Source organism: Capsicum annuum, chromosome 3 (assembly GCF_002878395.1).
Source record: "Capsicum annuum cultivar UCD-10X-F1 chromosome 3, UCD10Xv1.1, whole genome shotgun sequence".
Taxonomy (NCBI): Eukaryota; Viridiplantae; Streptophyta; class Magnoliopsida; order Solanales; family Solanaceae; genus Capsicum; species Capsicum annuum.
In genome coordinates this window covers 104,451,161-104,472,721 of record NC_061113.1, presented here as the reverse complement: position 1 = coordinate 104,472,721, position 21,561 = coordinate 104,451,161, and the positions used below count along the sequence as shown (strand labels likewise).

The 21,561-nt window shown below is 37.5% G+C and overlaps 1 protein-coding gene across 2 annotated transcripts in view; it reads right to left on the bottom strand.

Annotated features, from left to right (window-relative positions):
• The window catches only part of LOC107863616 (mitogen-activated protein kinase homolog NTF4-like), a 32,713-nt gene extending 14,982 nt beyond the window's left edge, over positions 1 to 17,731 (bottom strand). Inside the window, exons 1-6 of one of the 2 annotated variants that reach the window (XM_047407912.1) lie at positions 17,299 to 17,731; positions 17,040 to 17,169; positions 16,180 to 16,317; positions 13,856 to 14,188; positions 13,163 to 13,343; positions 929 to 2,367 (exon numbers count right to left, since the gene is read on the bottom strand). In XM_047407912.1, coding sequence (XP_047263868.1) covers positions 2,357 to 2,367; positions 13,163 to 13,343; positions 13,856 to 14,188; positions 16,180 to 16,317; positions 17,040 to 17,169; positions 17,299 to 17,519 — 1,014 coding nt within the window. In that variant the 5' untranslated portion in view covers positions 17,520 to 17,731 and the 3' untranslated portion in view covers positions 929 to 2,356. 2 annotated transcript variants of the gene reach the window in all.
• Positions 17,732 to 21,561: the final 3,830 nt, after the last annotated feature.

Genomic DNA, 21,561 nt, shown 5'->3' with positions numbered 1-21,561 from the left:
GGATACATCATTCAAAAATGGGATGAATCTCCGATGAGGTCCTACATCGGAGACGAGAAGAAATTTGCCGGAGAAGAGGATCTGGATTTTGCTTCGAACCAATGGACAATTCATAGCTCTGAAACAGCTTTATCCAGGCTGCCAACAGCTGTACAACCAGAAGTCCACATGGGTTGTTCAAAAATTTTTTGTATCCCACTTATCAAGTGACCTCCCACTTAAAATTAGAACAAAGGAGAAAAAGGATTTGGGCTTGGACCAGCTGGTCCACAAACCCTCTCAGAATGGAGATAGAAGCAAACAGGACAGCTTCAATGGTGATAGAAGCAGACGCTGTTCTCAACCCAGGATTTCTTGACGAAGCATGCAATGATCTCTTGATGGCCGACGAACAATTTGATGATGATGCGATGTCAAATTGTCAATTATACACACTGAAAACAAGGATATTTTGGTTAAACATGAAGGGGAAAATTTACAGTTGGAAGAAAAGGAGGGGAATGACACGGTAGAGGATATCCTACAAGTCAACTCAACAGAAGATATTGAACAAGGAATTCGGAGTCCATTTCCAAGGTTGTGAGAAGGTGGCTTTAAATATGTTCATGACAATTGATGGCAAAAGAGAAGCGGCAGACGACGCCACAGGTGCACTAGTGCCAGTGACCCCTAAAGAGAAGAACCCAACTGTTGATTAAGAACATGATTAACAAGTGGAGGGATAATATCAATTGCCTACAAGAATCAAAATTGAAAGGTGACAAAATATAATTAAAGAACTCTGGGACAACAGGAAGGTGAAATATGCATAGTTGGAAGCCAGAGGTTATTTTATGGAATAGCAGAATTTGGGAGGGACAAATTTGTGAGATAGGGGCTTATTGTATCACAATAAGGTTTCCTGGGAAAAAACATGTGAGAAACATAGGAGAAAAATATTATTAAATTGTTCTCTAAATTATTACATTGAAGACCTATTTATAGACACTACTTTAGACTCTTTTTCCAACTAGGACAAAGTAGGATTCTACATAATATTTTTATTCCTACTCATATTCTAACACTCCCCCTCAAGCTGGTGCATACAAGTCATATGTACCGTGCTTGTTAATGTAATTAACATGAGAATCATTGAGGGACTTGGTGAAAATATTTGCAAGCTGATCACTCAATTTTACAAATTTTGTAACAATATCCTTAGAAAATATCTTCTCTCACAAAGTGACAATCAATCTCAATGTGCTTAGTCCTCGCATGAAATACTGAATTTGATGCGTCATGAAGAGACGATTGGTTATCACACACAAGTTCCATTTCACTAATTTCTCCAAATTTTAACTCTCTCAACAACTGCTTAATCCAAACTAGCTCACAAGTGGCTATCGGCATTGGTTGATATTCTGCTTTTGCATTAGATCGAGCAACCACACTCAGTTTCTTACTCTTCCTGCACACCAAATTACCTCCTAGTAAAACACAATATCCAAATGTAGAACGTCTACCACAAGGTGATCCTGCCCAATCAGCGGTTGTATATCCAATGATCTGCTCATGACCTCGATCCTCGAAGAGCAGTCCTTTACCTGAAGCTGACTTAATAAATCGCACAATGCGAACAACCACATCCAAGTGACTATCATCGGGAGAATCCATAAATTGACATACAACACACAGGATAGGAAATATCAGGTGTGGTCACTATGGTCACTGTGAGATAATTCAACTTACCAACTAGATGCCTATATCTTCCAGGATTATTGAGTGGCATTCGAACCCATAGGATTGTCAATAGGTTTACATCCCATCATTCATGTCCCCTCGAGAATGTCTCAAGGCAAATTTGCGTTGCGAAATAACAATACATGATCTAGACTGAGCAAATTCAATATCGGATCTGGACTGAGTTTCAATAGGTTTACATCCCATCATTCCTCTCTCTTCAAGAATGTCTAAGGCATATTTGTGTTGCAAAGTAACAATACCTAATCTGGACTGAGCAAATTCAAAACCTAAAAAGTACTTCAGTCTGCCGAGCTCTTTAGTTTGGAAATGCTGAAAGCGGTGTTACTTCAAACTAATGATACCCTCTTGATCATTGCCAATAATAATGATATCATCAACGTAACCACCAAATAAATACATTGATTTGAAGAAAAATGTCGATAAAAAACAGAGTGATCTGCCTCACTACGAATCATGCCAAACTTCTGAAATATTGTGTTGAACTTTCCAAACCAGGCTCAAGGAGATTGTTTTAGACCACAAAGTGAACGACCCAGTTGACACACCATACTAGATTCCCCCGAGCAACAAAACCAGGTGATTGCTCCATATAAACTTCCTCCGAAAAGCACTCTTAATATCCAACTGGAAAGAAAAGGTGAGTGTCAAACAGCAGTCATGGATAGCAAAAGACAAATAAACGTTATTTTAGCCACGAGAGAGAAAGTATTACTATAATCAAGCCCAAATATCTGAGTGTACCCCTTGGCAACAAGGCGAGCCTTAAGGAGATCAATTAAGCTATCCAAACTAACTTGCACTGCATAAACCCAACGACAACCAACAGTTGATTTAACTAAAGGGAGAGAAACAAGCTTCCAAGTACCACTCGTATGTAAAGCAAACATCTCATCAATCATAGCATGTCGCCATCTTGCATGAGAAACTATTTCTCTTGTGGATTTAGGGACGAAGACAGAGGACAAGGATGATATAAAGGCATAATGAGGTGATGATAGATGATGATAACTTAAAAGGGTATAATGAAGGTTGGTATTAAGAGTGGACCGTACCTTTTCAAAGTGCAATCGAAGGAGATAAGTCTGTAGTAGGTGCAGGGTCGGGTGCAGGATAGGAATCATGCATGCCAGATGTCATACGTGGACGATGATGATAAGTTAGGAGTGGTGGCATTATAGATGTAGATGAAGTTGTAGAAGGTATTGTAGATTCCTCAAAAGTCGATGTAGGTAAGACTGGTGGCACTATGGATGGAGAAGTAGAAGTAACAGTAGGATCCTCAAAAGTCGATATAGGTAAGACCTCAGACATATATTACGATAATCAAGATCATAAGATGTAAAATAAGGTTGAGAACCAAAGAGTGTGACATCAACTCACATAAGGTACCGACGAAGAACAGGTAAGTAGCAATGATATCCCTTTTGTACTCGAGAATAACCAAGAGAAACACATTTGAGAGCACGAGGGGTTATTGTATCTTTCCATGGGTGAAGTTATAAACAAAAACATGTACTCCCAAAGACATGAGGAGGAAGAGAGTAGAGAGGTGATTGAGGAAAAAATATTGAATAAGGAATTTGATTTTGAATAGAAGATAAGGGCATTCGATTAATTAAATAGCAAGATGCAATAACTGAATCGCTCCAAAAGAGCAGCGGAACATGGAATTGAATTAGAAGAGTGCGAGCAATCTCTATGAGGTGCCTATTCTTCCTCTCTGCTACTCCATTCTACTCCATTCTGTTGAAGGGTATACGGACAAGAAGTCTGATGAATAATTCCTTGATGAGTCATAAATTGTTGAAATTGGAAGGACATATATTCTAAGGCATTATTAGTATGAAAGGTACGAAGAGAGACATCGAATTGATTTTCTATTTCTGCACAAGAACTCTTGAATATAGGAAATAATTCAGAGCGATCTTTTATTAAGAAAATCCAAGTACATCTTGACTAATCATCAATGAAGCTTACAGAATAACGAAACCCCGAAGTTGAACTGATTCTACTAGGACCCAAATATCAGAGTGGAACTAAGAAAAAAATGAACTCTACACGATTCTCACTACTACCTTAAAAGGTAAGCCGAGTGTGTTTCCCAAGTTGGCACGACTACCAATCTAATGTTGATAGACTAGACAAACTAGGCACCATCTTTTGTAACTTGAACAAACTAGGACGTCCCAAACATTTGTGAATTACGTCTGGAGAATCTATAACTGGAAATGCTATGGAGTTAGGAGAGGTAAGGTAGTAGAGGCCTTGTGATTCATATCCTACGCCAATTGTTTTTGTCGTACTACAGTCATGCATAATAAAAGAGTCCTCAAGAAATAGTATGCCACAATTTAGGGCACAAGTCAAACGATTGATCGATGCAAGATTAAAAGGACAACCAAGGACATAAACAACAGAATTTAAAGTGACAGAGGATAGGGGATTAGCTTGTCCAACTCCTTCTGTTTTGGTTTGGTCTAAAGGGATAGTTGGAAGAGACTATGAATAAACAATATTTGATAGAAGTGATTTATCACCAGAAATATGATCAAAAGCACCAGAGTCCACAACCTATGATCCAAAGGTAAGAGATTATGCAGTTGAGGCTACTAGTAGAGATACCCTGCTTACTTGCTTATACTGAATATACTCATTATATTCCTTTTCAGATAAATATACCATTATTACCTGTGGCGTTATACCGAGCAACATGAGCATTTTTTGGTGGTCGACTATACAAAGATTAGCATATTTCGTGAGTATGTCCAAGCCTATTACAATAAGTACACTTAGGTCGAGAATAGCATATGTCACGAGTGTGTCTAAGCTTTATACAATAACTACACCTAGGTCAAAATCTTCTAAAACGACCTCCCCCTCGCCAATTCTTCATGGACTCTGATGTTTGATTTTCTAATCTCCTCATTAAGAGTTCATACTTAATCATAGGACTAAATCGAGCAAAAACTATGTTGCCAAAATCTGGGAAAAAAGTGTTCAGTAGTCGGAATTTGAAATAAAGTGCTCTGTCACCGAAAAATTAGATCTGCCTGGCGGAACTTGATCCCAATCAAAAAATAACTACATGGGCAACCTCAGATTGAAGAGGCGACCCTACTGTAAAGAGAATTGCCAAAAATGGCCGAAAACTGCTCACGCGTCAGCGTGGATCTGACGCGCCCACAGAAAATATGCTTTTGGCGGCGTGTGAGGGCACGTGCAGTACTTGTTTCCGAAGATTCTGACTAGGTTTTGTCGCTAGAAAGTTCTGAACCTAGTAGTGTGGCTGATTTTCAAAAAATAAAGAGTCGATTGACGAGGTCACTAAAAAATTTGAGATCCTAATACCATGTGAGAAATATAGGACAAATATATTATTGAATGGTTGTCTCTAAATCAATACATTGAGATCCTATTTATGACACTGCATTAAACTCTTTTTCCAACTAGAGCACTGACATTACAATCTTTTTCCAAGTAGGATGCTATATAATATTCCTATTCCTGCTTATATTCGAACAAAACACAACTTCAATCGACATCTAATATGTATTTATGCCCCGAATCATTATTGATGGCAAAAGAGAAGTAGTAGAAGATGCCACACCATAAGTGCACTAGTACCCCCTAAAGAGAAGATCCCAAACGAGCTTTAAAATTTAAAGCCAGGGGGCGCTCAATGATCCCGGGAAGAGGCTGTTGATTAAGAACATGATTTACAAGTGGGGAGGGATGATATCTATTGCTTACAAGAATCAAAATTGAAAGGTAACATATGGGCCAACAGAAAGGTGAAATATGCTCAGTTGGAAGCTAGAGGTACCGGGAGACATCATCATCATTTTATGGGATAGCAGAATTTGGGAGGGGCAAATTTGTGAGATGGGAGTTTATTGTATCACAACAAGGTTTCTGGGGAAAAACACAGAACTTCAATCGGCATCTACCAAGTATTTATGGCTGAATTATTTAGTTTTATGTTCCGCTCTAGCCTCCTAGCTAAAAAGAACTTCAGTAATCATACTAGGCATTGTCCAAGTTGTGCCTCTGAGAACCACGAGAATCTTCAATAGATGATTTGTTACCATGCATTACAAAAATAGATGACTGATTGTCTCAGCTTTTTAACCACAAAAATGACATTTGAATAAAGGGATATCCTTCTCCTTCGAGATTGTATTGTGTCAAAACTACCTCCCTTGCTAGCAGTCATGTGAAATTTAAACATGCTACCTAGTATGGAATCTTCATTTCTCATATGTGTTTCCAGGGCCTTGACTTCTCCTTCGAGATTGTATTGTGTCAAAACTACCTCCCTTACTAGCAGTCATGTGAAATTGAAACATGCTACCTAGTGTGGAATCTTCATTTCTCATATGTGTTTCCAGGGCCTTGAACCATCTGTTGATTGGATTAGTTCCAAAGCTTGTATGTTGAGCTCATTTTTGGAAAAACCTACTATTTTTTTTCCACCATGGTATGTCTGCTCCATTCTGAATACCTTTGAATTCTTCCCATTTTTTGTAAAATTCTGTCATTTTAAACACTTTGCCAAACATTTTTCTCCTGAGTTGGATGTACTACCCATAGTTAGTCCTACTTCTGCTACTGTTTTCTATTGAGGTAAGGTCAGGACATGAATGTCAAAGAAAAGTTCCCTGGGCAGTTATCCTCACAAAATGAAGTGTTACACCCATTCAATACCATAATGGAGGAGTGTCTCCTCATAATTGGCAAAGTGTTCTTATGGATCTCCACAAACTAATTCGATATGTTAAGTGCACTTACTTAGACATCCACTTGTTAATGTCGCCATATTTAGCTTGAGAGGACCTCCACAGCCATTTTAGCTTGAGAGCCTACTTTGCAGCTTAAGACTCCTGACGCTTATCGCATCATGCCTTTTCCCAAGTAGGATATCATCTCAATTGACTAAATAGATAACCTTTTATCTTTGTTCCCTGGCCATAAGAAATTTCTTCTAAGCCTGAAGTCACTGGATGATCCCAACTAGGATGGATAAAAGAGACATCATACAAGTTAAAAAGGCATCAAGTACTAAATTTATACCCAAGATATAAATACTGAGACTTCCAATTAGTTAGTTTCTTTTCACATTTTTCAATAACTGTATTTTGTATCTCCTCGATCTGGATTTTGCACCTAGGGCATACCAAGAGAAATAGTAAGCAGGGTCCTTATCTCTCAACCAAGAATTAGACATTAGTTCCATATTAATAAAAGATGGCAGTCGTATTTTCATAAGCTCCTGAATGATGAGGGGGACAGAGGCATTGTATTAGGGTAGTTGGAGCACACCGAAGAATTTCGTGATTTCAGTTTTTATCGGCGTTTTAAGGTGGAGGAGGTTAGTGAGGCTATTCGCAAAATGCAAAGAGGCAGGACGATGGGGCCCGATGAGATTCTGGTGGATTTTTGGAAGTTTGCTAGCAGAAAGAGGTTGAGGGGGTTGACCGACTTATTCAACAACATTTTCAAGTCCGCTAAGATGCCCAAGGCGTGGCAATGGAGCACGATGATTCCTCTTTATAAGAACAAGGGTGATATTCAGAGTTGCAACAACTACCGAGGTATTAAGTTGTTAAGTCACACGATGAAGATTTGAGAGCGGGTGATGGAGCGGAGGTTGAGGAGAATAGTGTCTATTTCGGAGAATCAGTTTGGTTTTATGCCTGGTCGCTTGACGACTGAGGCAATTCACCTAGTGTGGAAACTGATTGAGCAGTATAGAAAGAGGAAGAGGGATCTTCACATGGTGTTTATTGACTTCGAAAAGGCGTATGACAAAGTCCTAGGGAGGTTCTTTGGAGATGCTTGGAAGTGAGGGGTCCCTATGGCGTACATTCATTCGATTAGGGACATGTACGAGGGGGCAAAGACTCGGGTAAGGACTGTGGGAGGGGATTCTGACCATTTTTTGGTCCTGACTGGATTGCACGACTCTTAGTCCGTTTTTATTCGCTGTGGTTATGGATGTGTTGACAAGGAGTATTCAAGGTGAGGTGCCATGGTGTATGCTTTTTGCGGATGATGTAGTCTTGATTGATGAGTCGCGTCGAGGTGTTAATGATAAGTTGGAGGTTTGGAGACAAACCCTGAAAACTAAAGGTTTCAGGTTGAGTAGGACAAAGACGGAGTATATGAAGTGTAAGTTTAGTGATACGAGGCAAGAGGACGAGGTGATAGTGAATCTGGAGTCTCAGGTGGTGTGTAAGAGAGATAGTTTTAAGTACCTTGGGTCTATGATTCAGGGGAATGGAGAGATTTGCGAGGATGTCTCTCATCGTATTAGGGCAGGTTGGTTGAAATGGCAGCTCGCCTCGGGAATCCTTTGCGATAAGAAGGTGCCTCTCAAGCTTAAAGGAAAATTCTACAGAGTTGCAGTCCGGCCGGCTATGTTGTATGGCGCGGAGTGCTGGCAGGTTAAGAACTCTCACATCCAGAAGTTGAAGGTGGCGGAAATGAGGATGTTGCGTTGGATATGAGATATCATAAGGGCTGACAGGGTTAGGAATGGGGCTATTCGGGACAAGGTGGGAGTGGCGTTGGTGAAGGATAAAATTCGGGAAGAGAGGTTGAGATGGTTTGGGCATGTGATGAGAAGGGGCACGGATGCTCCAGTTCGTAGGTGTGAGAGGTTGGCCTTGGATGGTTTCAAGCGGGGTAGGGGTAGACCGAAGAAATACTGGACAGAAGTAATTAGACGTGACATGGAGCAATTACAGCTCACTGAGGACATGACCCTTGATAGGAAGGCTCGGAGGAAGAGTATTAGGGTAGAGGGCTAAGGGATGTGGTTAAGTCATACGTTGGAGTTAGGAGAGTTTCATGTAGCTTGGTTGGTAGGGCTAGGGTTGGGGGAGGGGGTGCCTTTTGTTGGTTCATGTACTTATTTGAGGTTGTTGTATCGTTGTTATTTTATCATGTTGTATGCTTGCGATATTTCAATACGGTCTCGGTCCTTTTCTTGAGCCAGGGGTCTATCGGAAACAGCCTTTCTACTTCTTCGGATGTAGTGGTATGGACTGCGTACATTCTACCCTCCTCAGATCCCACTATGTGAGAATACACTGGGTTTGTTGTTGTTGTTGTTGTAGTTCCATATCAAGGACTTCATGATAGGATACATGCAACTCTTTTTCCAATTTATATGCAAACCAGACATTCCTTCAAATAATACCAAAATTGCTCTTTAAGAATCTTACTTGATTCTTTTCCGCATCACAAACATTAAGGTATCATCTGCAAACTAGAGGTGTACAACTTCCATGCTAATATTGCCACCTCAAGCCTTTATTCCACTCATTGGTTCCAGAAATCTTGACCATATTGTTTAGACCTTCAACAACAACAACAACAACATACCCAGTGTATTCCCACCTAGTGGGGTCTGGGGAGGGTAGAGTGTACGCAGACCATACCACTACCTTAGGTGAAGTAGAGAGGCTGCTTCCGATAGAACCCCGACTTAGAACCAATAACAATATAGCAAACATAAATCATAAATGCATATAAACTTGTACAGGCAAAATAAACTAACAACGCTAGCCACAAGATAATACTAGAGCCACAAGATAATACTAAAAACTATATATCTGAAACCATAGACAGCACTCCACCCACGAACAATAAACTTTAAAAACAAATAAACAACACCCCCTACTGTTACCGACGCACTCCCACCCCCTAACCCTCTACCCTAATCCGCATCCTCCACACCTTCCTATCAAAGGTCATGTCCTCCATAAACTATAATTGCTCCATATCATGCCTAATCACCTCCCTCCAATATTTCTTCGGCCTACCTCTACCCCGCCTAAAATCATCCATAGTCAGTATCTCACACCTCCGCACTAGAGCATCAGAACCGTTCTTCATCACATGTCCGAACCAACGTAACCTCACTTCTCGCATCTTGTCCTCCACCGAAGCCACTCCCACCTTCTCCCGAATAATCTCATTCCTCACCCTATCTTTCCTGGTATGACCACACATCCATCGCAACATCCTCATCTCCACTACCTTTAACACCTCTGAGCTGGAAAAAATCCCTCAGGGGATCCATTAATAAGAATTGAAAAATTGGCAGTTAAAATATGGTGACTTATACATTTATTTCATTTCTCTCCAAAACCCATACAAGCTAGAACCTTTAACCAACATTCCCATTTGACATGATCTTAGGCCTTTTCAATGTCTAATTTATACAGAATTCATGACTTATTCTGTTTGAATCTAGAATTAACAACTTCATTGGTAATTAAGACAACATACATGACTTGTCTTTCTTTTTTAAAGCCATCTGTTGAGAGTCCACCAACTTGTCTATCACCCTTTTCATCCTTTATGCCAGTACTTTGGAAAGTAATTTGTATATGTTGTCTATCAAAATTATAGGCCTAAAATCGATCAGCTTCAAAACTATAGGCCTAAAATCTATCAGCTCCTTAGCAGTTAGCACCTACCTTCATAGAGACCAAAGCTATGTAGGTCACATTGTAATTTTTCTCAAAAATTCCATGTGACTGAAAATTTTAGAAAGTATTCATGATGTCCTGCTGCTTCAGTACCTCCTAACATTTGACTAAAAACTCACTGTGCAGCAACCTGGACGGATTTGTCTATGGAACACAACTTCAGAAAAGCAAAAACCTCTTACTCCTCAAAGTTATCCTGTAGGGACCCCTTTTTTCATCAATAATGACTCGGCACTTAATGAGGTTGCAAGCAGGCCTCTTTCCTTCTGTCTGTGGATAAACTTTAGTAAAATTTAATAATCTCTCTTTATTCTTCCTGGTTCATATTGGATCACTAATGGGTCAATGTTATCCATCTCATGTGAGCATTGACAACTTTATAAAAAAAAATTGTGTTTCTATCACCTTCCTTGAGCCAAAGGGCTCTTGATCTCTGTTCCCAGCAATTTCTTCATTTTTAATGTGCTCCTAATAATCCATCAGCAGAGAAGCCTTCAAAGCTAATTCCTCATCTGTAAGGGATCTGCTATCCTGTAAAGCAACCAGATTAGTCAGTTGACTCAACAATTGAACCTTATGGACACTCATTCCCGTGATTGCTTCTACTCCATTCCTTCAGGTTGTCTTTTCAAGCTTCGAGCTTGCGAGTTAAGATGTAGTAGGCTCGCCTGAAAACTCAAGAATTCCATCATTCTCTGACTCTGTCTACAAAGGCTTTAGTGAATAGCTACCCATTATCAAATTTGAAATAAGATTTGTTTTGATCCCAAGAACCACAGGCCAATGATTTTATTCAAGCCTTTGTAGTAGGACTTGTTTGATATTTCTAAATCTTGTCATCTCATTTTTCAGAGTTAGGATTCTATCAATTTTAGAAGCAATACCGTGGTTATCTCCCTTGAACCAAGTGAAAGTGCCACCTTCCGGTTGAAGTTCCATCAAATTCATGTCCTCCATAAAATCTGAAAACTCTACCACAGTTGTAGTTCTTCTTTTGCAATTTCTTTTCTCAGAAATGAATTTAATTATATTGAAATCTCCACAAACAGCTCATTTATTAGTGGGTCAAAAAATCTCTCACTGGGTAAGGTGTTTAAGTTATTAAGAATGACTTGGGCTGCTCTATCTTCCCAAAGAATTTTTACCTTAAGGCCTAATAAAATGGCTCAAACTTGTATTAAAAATCTCTGAACCCTCCATCTTGCTTGCACGTGCTTTCCAGCCGTGATTTCAAATTGTTACAGCTGGCCCCTCACTTGAACTTCTCATGTGCTCCTTTCTGATTCGCCTGCTTCAAGGAGATCCTCTTGTCCTGTCTCTTTCTCATAGGTTGTGTTTGCCCTAAGGTCTGAAGAAAGCTTTGGACCAACAGATTTTCCGGCGATTTCCAGCAGCTGCAATGCTTCTACATCGAATCGAGTTTCCTTCTCCACCCAGATTGGAATGAAGAACTCGGTTCCATCTCTTTCTATCATCACATCGTTAGGACAACTCCGGCCATCTCCTGAAATTCGTATTCTTGCCCACTTAGATGATTTTTTAGGTCCGTCTCTTCCTCCATAGAAACCTATCCACCACAAAGATTCCCAACTTCAGTAAAAATCTTCTGTGACCATAGATGTAATGGAATACCCAATGCTCTGATCCACATAGTTTAATCTGTCTGAGAGTTATGAGAGCAGCCGGTTGAGGGGCTCCACCATTCAAGGTGAATCTTAAACTTCTTCTATCTCCACTCTTTCTGTAGGATTTGCTCTGCCATACACCTATTTGGAAATTCAAATAGGAACATGTGTCCAGCCATCGTATATGCTCACTCCAAAAGCAGCCTTCCAAGTGAGAGATGCCAATCTCCTGATATCTGAAATGGTAGGTTCTCTGTGGGCTTCCTCTCCAAGGAATCCAGTAATGCACCTTTTGAGTAAGCCATTTTCCTTCACTCCTTGTGGCTCCATTATGGGAATATCTCCTCTAAAAGATGTGACAGCAGATTGTCGAAGGGTATTTGATTGACATTTGCTCTCTTGTACTGCTTTAGAGTAGGGATGATCCTCTTTTAAGGTTCTGGGCAGTGTTATCAAAGGTGCGCTTAAGCCCTAAAGCGAGGCTCAAAACGTGTTGAGCGCTTCGCCTCGCTTAATGTGCGCTTCAGTGCTGTCATCAATTTTCGAAGGCATACTTTTCCTTTCCACTGAGCCTCTTCAACACTAAAAATGGATACTTCATTTTATCATAATATTTTTTTCATGTGCTTGTCATTCATGCTTATAATTATTAATCTTGGACTAAACATATATATATTTGTATGTTTCCCCTTCGCGCTTTTTTCAATTAAAGACCACATTTTATTCGTGTGTTGCGTTTAAAGCCCCAACAGACCTTAGAGCTTTTTTGCGCTTTTTGCTTTTGATAACATTGGTTCTAGATGCCACTATACTGCTGAGTTGAGGGGAACATTTCATGAACCTTCCTATTTTAAATGCTATATCATTCTAAGGAATTATTACAACCAACCTCTCTTTACCAAAGAGCGAGATAATGCTTATATATCTACATTTCCTGGTACAAAAACAGAGTTAGTTTCTCCTTAGTTTTCCACCTTCTAACCATGTTCTTCCTGGCTTTCAATCTTGAGGATGCTGCAGATCCACGACATGATCCTTGAGCTCAAGGTTGATAAACTTTGCGACTCCTCTATACGCATTAATTAAAAGTCGTTGATGGCTGACTATCTGGTGATATCAAAAGATTTAAACCATGCATTGAAATAGATTTTCCTATATTGACGAGAAAAAAAAGAAGAATTGATTGATCTCTTGCAAGAAAACACCTGGACACTTTTGCACATAAGAAATGGTGTAAAATGCAGATAGAGAATTGATTAATGCAGCTAGGAGAGAGACTTGTCTGGAACTTCGCACCTGTTATTCTCCTTCTGGGATCAAAAGTCAACATTTTCTCGACAAGATCAATAGCAGCCGGGTTTACATGTGGGAACTTTTCAGTAAATGATTGTCGACGGTAAAGAGGAAGTTGCCGGATGTATCGTTTTGCATTCTCATTTAAAAACTCCATTTCAGCCTCTGAAGGAGTACCAATCAACTGCAAGTTCCGGTCATCAGAATAATTTAGTAAAAGTAGTCACATCTATAAATTTGAGCATGACATAAAATACTAAAAGAAACTTGGTCATTACTATGAAAAACTATATATTCATAAAACAAAATAATCATACATTGATCATCTGGTTAATAACTTGAGAGGAAAGAGAGTGGCAGGTTAATTTGTTTTCCTTCTTAACAATAAATACTGCATATGTGCATAACAGTTGCTGAGAAGAAAACTAAGTTGATTACTTGTAATGCTTGATGTCTAGAGAAGCAGCAGTTCAAAAATAAAAGTACACTCCGTATGCCTTCTCCTTCTCGTTTCCTAGATCTACAACTTAATGCCTCTCTTTAGTTATAGATGGTTTGGCACAAAACAGCTAGTACCAAAAAGGTGAAACAGGAAAATGAGATAAAAGAACAAAAACTTAGTAAACTTATCTCTTCAGTGTAAGGGGGGAAGGGATAGTGTAAGGATGGAAGGGGTAGATAGTGAACAATAGATACCTCCATAATAAGACGCAGCTGGTGTACATGATCTCTGCCAGGGAACAGGGGTTTTCTGTCCATCAATTCCATGAATATGCAACCCACTGACCATACATCAATTGCTGCAGTATAGTCGGACGAATTTAACAACAGCTCAGGTGGACGATACCATCTTGTCACAACATATTCGGTCATAAAGTCAGTTTCGGAAGTGACACGAGCTAGCCCAAAATCACATATCTTTAAATCACAGTTGGCATTCAAGAGAAGATTGCTAGGCTTTAAGTCTCTGTGCAAAACATTTGCAGAATGTATGTATTTCAACCCACGAAGGATCTGATACAAGAAATACTGCACCCAAATATATAAGTATTTAGTTTTAGTCAGACAAATTATGACACAATAATACACTATAATCCAACTAGCACAATATGCACTATTAATAATTTTGGGATGTTCATGAAAAAACAAAAATCAAACCAAACCGACATATTATTATACTTGGTTTGGTTTGATTTCCACTTTTAGAAAACCAACATAATTTTGTTTGGGTTTGTATTTAACAAGAACATGACGAACCAAATAACTTTTTATACAAGTTGTATAGACACATCCATGGTGTTCATTTAAGTTTTCTATTCTTCTATATTGAAGTTGTGAAGTGGAAGAGAAAATAAGAGAGAACTAATCTTAATTATTCCCTCAAACTATTTGGTTTAAATAACTATGCCTACATGTTCAGAAAAGGAAGGAATCAATACCTAATCACAGTCGGAGTAATTAAGCTACCTACTATATTTATATATATTCTAGAATATTCAAAAGGATTTAACCCTCACCCTCAAGCTGGTGCATACAAATTATATGTACCAAGCTTGCTTCATATATAACTTGTTTTGAGATCGGCTATGGACCACACGAACTTTGTGGTTTTTTCTCCTAGGAGTACCTTCACCTTCAATCTGATAAATGACAACTACTCTCTATGTATTTGGTCCACTTGTGAAACATAGGAATTGATGCAATGTGAAGTGCAGTCACACACACAAGTTTCATTCTTTAATCTATCCAAATTAAAATTCCTTCTGTAGTTGTTTGATCCATATGAATTCACATGGCACCATTGTCATAGCTCGGTATTCTGCTTTTGCACTCTATCTAGCAACAACATTTTGTTTCTTACATTTTCAAGACACCAAATTTCCCCAACGAGAACATTAAGCAAAAAGTGGATAGTTTTTCATAGGGTGACCCTGCCCTATCCGTATTTGTATATCCAACAACTTTCCCATGTCGTTGGTCTTCGTAAGTAGTCCTTTCTTTGGAGCAAACTTTACGGAAGTGAGAGCAAACTTTGGGACGTGGCACACGTGGCAGCTGATATGACAGCTGACGTGGGAGAGAATTACGGACATGGGAGCAAACTTTGGGACGGAGCTAGGTGGGGTGGGGGGTGCTAGGAATGGGGCTGGGGTGGTAGGTGCTGGGACGGGGCTGGGTTGGGTGGGGGTGTTGGAAGCGGGGCTGGGTGGGCTGGGACGGGAGCTGGGTGGGGTGGGGGAATGGCTTGATGGGGGGGGGGGTTGGGGGTGGCCTTCTTTTTAATTTTTATTTTTAAGTTTATTAGTTTTTAATTTTTTAAAATATTTTTAAATTAAAAAACTGAAAAAAATTGAGTACCACTTTTTTAAAAAAAAAAATTATTTTAATATAAAATTGACCAAAAATTGACCCCTACTCGCACCCCAGGCGTGTGACTATACTCTTTGTCCTAGTCAGCATTTGAATGCCACATAGGCTCGGTCAACGGTCAAAGGATGCAAAATGCTGCTTTTTAATGAGTTCAAGGGTCCAGATGACAAACATGTAACTAGAAGTGTCCAACTTACAAAACCGACATAGCACAGGGGTCCAGTGAACCATTTTGCCGAAAGAGAAACTTTAATCACATATTTACTTAGCATACAGAAGTGCGATAAAAATATTTCCACTTCTCACTAAGAAATTTTCATTGCCCGCGCTTATAAACTAGAAACCAATTTTCTAGCCACACGTTGCTTGGACTAAAATTAATTTCTATTAAATTGTCAACCTTCACTAGCTCAAACATGAAAATTAGTTGCAGGCATGTCAGAACAATTCTTCAAGGAGACTATCAAGATGTGTGGTTTAAACAACTAAAAACGGCGGAAATGATTTGAACATGAAAATTTTTTTCATGCATTCATTTTTTAACCAGAAAAGGAAGGTGGGAAAACAAGCTTACAGAAACATATCGAGTACTTAGACTTTAGCAGTGTTTTTAAATTTCTTCCGAATAAAATAAAAGTTTGAATTCAAACCTGGCAGTGCTCCTCGGATAAAGCCTGATTCGAGCGAATAATTTGATGGAGATCAGTATCCATAAGCTCATACGCGATATAAACATCATTAAAGGCTTCTCTTTGTGGCGGTGGAATTATATCTCTGATCGCAACAATCTGCATTGGTAGATGTCACATATAGCCAACAGCAGAACCTTGTACAGGCTCATTTTCCTTTCTAAATAAACTCCTCAAATACCTCAAAAAGCATACTCAAATATCTTGAGAACATCTATATCCAAACGGATACGATTTAGAGAGACAAAATTACAATTTGTCCTCTATCGTTGAAAACAATTCCGCATATGCATGAACACCACCAAACATGTTACGTATCATGGCATTAAGCAAAGAAAAAAATTATCTGTCTTACCATTTTCAGAAAAGAAAAAAATGCTATCTACGGCCTTCTCTCCGCAAAAGTCAATGTAATATTCTGTTATTATTAGTTAAGTTAATACATTGAGTTAACTAAATTCGATCAAGTGATTACACTCAAGACCTACTCTTTTTTTTTTTTTGATAACCGTGGTGTCCTATCTGGGCCAGCTTGCGCACACCTCGACTAATTCTATGGGATACCTGCCACCTCCCAACGACGCTACCAGGTCAAGTAACTCGGTCCACCAAGGCTAAAACAGATGGGAAGAAATCACCTAGTATTTGTCTCTGATAATTGAACCTGAGACCCCCATGATGCTCAACCTAATGTCATTGAACCCAACGTCAAGACCTACTCTTTCTGCTCGTCATATTCATATAAACTAATACAGTTAAACATACTCAGTTTAATTTAACCTCCAAAAGAATATTCAAAATCGCAGAAATGACTCACTAACGTTTTCATGATCCATATGCCGAAGAAGCTTGATCTCTCTCAAAGTCCTTTTGGCATCAATCTTGTTGTCAAAAGCATTAGCAATTTTTTTTATTGCTACATTCTCATTTGTCTCCGAGTTCAAAGCAGAACTACACACAATCAATCAAAAAAAAAAATTAAAAAAAAGGTCAAAATCATTAATGGACAAAAATACCCAAAAAGACATAAACTGAGAAATAGCCAAGAAGGGAAAGGGTATGAATAGAGAAAAAACTCACCAAACGATGCCATAAGCACCTTTACCAATAGGCATGATAGGAGGCTTATATTTAGCAGTAACTTCAAATATATTACCAAAAATATTGTATTGAATGAACCTGCCACCATGGCTCAACGTCGCCGGAATATTATCAATCCCGGGCACCGGATGCGGCGGAGGGGGTTGGTCTGCCGCCGCATCCGACATCATCGTGTCCGCTTGATAACATGAACCATCCATATTTTTTTCGGAATAAATTTGTCAACCGAAAAAGGTCAATGAATTTTTATCTTTTGGAAGAAGAGGGTTAGTATTTGTAATTTTAACACATATGTGCATGTTGAGAAAGCGGAGTTGAGGATGTCAAAACAAATCTCAATCAAAGATCGATAAGGCTCGATATAAAATATTGAAAGTGAAATGTCAAAACTACAGTATTCGACTTTGGATTTGATACAAATACTAATACCTTCTTGTATTCACTATATATGTGCATGTTGGGAAAGCGGAGTTGAGGATGTCAAAACGAACAAAAATTAAATTATCGAATCAAATCGAAAAATATGATATTTGATATTCGATAATAAAATATTTGATATGGCATTTGAGAGTAAAATTTCAAAATTACAGTATTCGAGTTTGAATTTGATCAAGATACTAATACGTTCTTATATTTACTATTTACCGAATATCAAATTATTTATTAAATAAAGATCCTATATATAGTTATATATATAACTACTCAGTGCTATCCTAGAGCTAAATGTTACATACAAACACATCCAACAAGCTAAAAATCCTTTACATTTATGCAAAACCTTCTTGCTTAAACTCTTTTTAGACCATATAACTTTGCACTTTTTCAGCAAACCTCTCCATTCCTTTTTGCAGGGGTTTTAAGGTGCAGTTTCATTGAAATAGGATGAAGGTTAAGCATAATGTAACATCTCATTATGAGAGTTTTGAATTTTGAAATAATGGTTCTATGAGTTGTTGAAAAGAATTGGTCAAAAATAAATAATTGATTACAGAAACATATCATTTTTTTCTCATTTGTTTTTTAGTGTAAGAGAATCACATATCAAATAGCGCATCAAAATAATATGTGTTTACCTTTATTGAATACATTTCCAGTAGTGTTTCTTTCCAACTTTAGTATATGGTATTATCAAATACTATATCAAACCGAAGTTTAATTTACCGATTATTGAATTACTGAATCGAAGTTTAAAAGTATAGTATTTGGTATCTGCTTTCAATTACCAATTACTGAATTATCGAACCTAAACTTTGAATATATCGAATCGAATTTTGAACGTCCATCTCTAATGACGATGATGTAGAATTATCCTAATGATTTTTTTACCTTTCTCTTTTTTTTCTGATTTTTCTCAACTGCCACATGTTTGACTTGTTTTTTTAAAAAGAAATAGTTAGTGGAGAAAAAGTAAAAGTTGTATTTTTTAATATAGATACACAATGTGTGTCATTGTAAGAAAATTAAATAAAATTCTATGTTAATAATCCAAATAGAAGAGAATTATATATTGACAAAGATAGCTAATGAAGCTTAAAAGTACAATATTTCTTAGCGTTGAAGTATTCGTATCGATTTTTTGTTTTGGATTAATTGTTATTAACGCCTTCGCAACCTACCTTTCTATTCTTGAAGTGCAATTGTTTCTTGAGTCTTTTTTTTATCTACGCAGCAAGTGTATTTTGTGTTAAGGTTATTTAAAAGATTTATAAGGCATCTTTGTTGACTTTTCAAATGTACTCTTCTCAAATTCCACCATAACAATAAAAAATAGCTCAAAACAATCAAATGAGATCCACTTCCTGAGTTTGAGGAAAATTATTATACTTTCTCAGAGATTGGAACCTCAAGAATTGCATTGTCCATCCATTTTTGAATAATATCCTACTATTGTAGTTGCATCATCGAAAAGTTTAAGAAAGCTCCTTCTAAGTACTACACGCTCGAAACTCCAATAACATGATATGGGGCTTGAGTAATGAGATTTTGATAAGGTAAACTTGTATTATCATTTATCTGGAAGTCCTTTTACAACGGTTGGATTCCTGCTGCTATTCCTTCTAGTTTGGTCAGTGCTACCTCCTTCATGTTTAAACAAAAGCATGACTCAAAAAATTTTGTATAGAATAACAATAATTAATTTGATCAGTTCGCACTCGCACATAAAAAGTTTAAGCAATTAGGACAAACGGCTCCTAAGTCAGACTTTTTGTAGATTTATGGTGAACAAAAGGAGAATGAGATTTTAAAAAGTCATGTGAATGGTTGTAGAATCCTCTCCCTCAGATGATGCAAGAGGGTTGTGGTTATAAAATGTATGCACTATCAATAATGATTATAAAAAAAACAAATTCATCATCTTCTATAGTACGTAAACATACTCGTTTTATGAATTATAAGTAAGTTTTGTATATATACACTAGTAACAGTGATAGTGAATCAAAGATAGGCTGGAATAAAATTTAAATGTGCTTATAAGAGTAGCATGGAAAATAAAGATGACTATGAGTGGAGAACATAAATAATTAGCAGTGACAATGAACAAATGAAATAAATCAGTATTTATTGAGTGAAAAGTGATTTGATATTAAAGAGGACCGTAAAATCCTGAAAGACAAATCATTATGAACAGTTTGCCATTAGTGATTCCATTGGAGTACCAAATATGAAATATCAGTAGTTGCACGTATGAGAACATATCATGCCGTAAACATATATTAACATAACCCAACATATCTATTTAGTTTTTGGTCAAAGGAGTCAGGTACAAAATTTGTTATTGGATATTGCATAAGCATATGTCACGAAGAAATAGAACAATACATTTAAAAGAATATAACCTGACACAGTTTATTTCATCATGAATCTTAATCTATATGCTTATTTATCTAAAAGCGGAGCGATATAGGAAAAGGATTATAATAAATTAATCAATTATAATAGTATATAGTAATGCACATTAGTAGTTGTTAATAAGTGAGGATTACCTCATATCTTTCTACAACTCTAGGTTATACATTCTAAAATACTTCATTGTAAATAATATTTTTAATGAATGTAAGGTCTTTTGTCGCATCGTCAGCATTTAGTATGCTCAATCCTTCTCTTGTTGTTACTTATGAAATAGTTACCTATAATTGGCCATGGGTGGATACCTGTTTGGAATATACAAGCCAACTTGATTAAGAGAGTGTCCTTGACTTTTATTGATTGTCACTGCATGATAGGGCGCTAAAGAAAGTTGACGTCTATTAATCTTGAATGGCCACTTTAAATCACCAGTAGACAAAATTTTTAGAATTGTGACACTTGTACTAATGTTCTTTCCGGAAATGATTTTTTCATTGACAGACCAAATATCAAGATGTGTGATAATCATTCTCGTTCCACTGCACAAGTCTTCTATTTGGTTTAAATTTCTAAGGAGCATATTCAAAGTTTCTACTTTTTAAGTGTATGTCATGGTTAGGAATTCAAGGAATTGTAACTTGCTAAGAAACTCGATTGGGTACAAAATTTTTTCAGTTTTCGTATTTACACTTGCTTAGCAAACATTTTCAGAGCTAAAATATGTCTACCTTCCTCCGGTATCATTTTCATAATTGTCTTATTTAACTCATACATCATTTTATTTTTTAGAGTCAGTATTGCTCTCTCTTTTAAATATATTGGGTCATTGTACTTCTGTAAGAAGGCTGGATAAACTGCCTTAACAATTGAATCGATAGGATTTCTTAATGATTCGATACATACATTAGGAGGTATTTTAATGAGCTCATTCTTATTATCATCCATCATAAAATGATCCATCTTCAACATATAACAACCATTTGTTGAATCGGACAATTTTGGCAGCCTCAGAACCACTAAATTTTCCAATGTCGAGACTTATATTTTTCTTTATTTCATAAATAGTGGAAAATGACCACAACTAAGAGAAGTTTAGAAATGCATTAACAATATCTGTTCACGTACCCTTTGGAATAATTGGTAGTATTTGCCAAAAATCACTACTGCATACAATTGTAAGCCCTTCAAATGGCTTTTTAGTGTTATTTTCATACCTCAGTAGGAGGATATCTCTCAAGGTTTTGTCTGATGCTTCAAAACAAAACTTATTTGTCATTAGTGCTTCATCCCAAGTAATCAAAGATGTTTTCTTTAGAAGTTTGATTAACTAGCTACCTTGTTGGTTGAAAAATCAATGCCTATGGAAAAATCCCTTGGAAGCATTGTCTCCCCTTT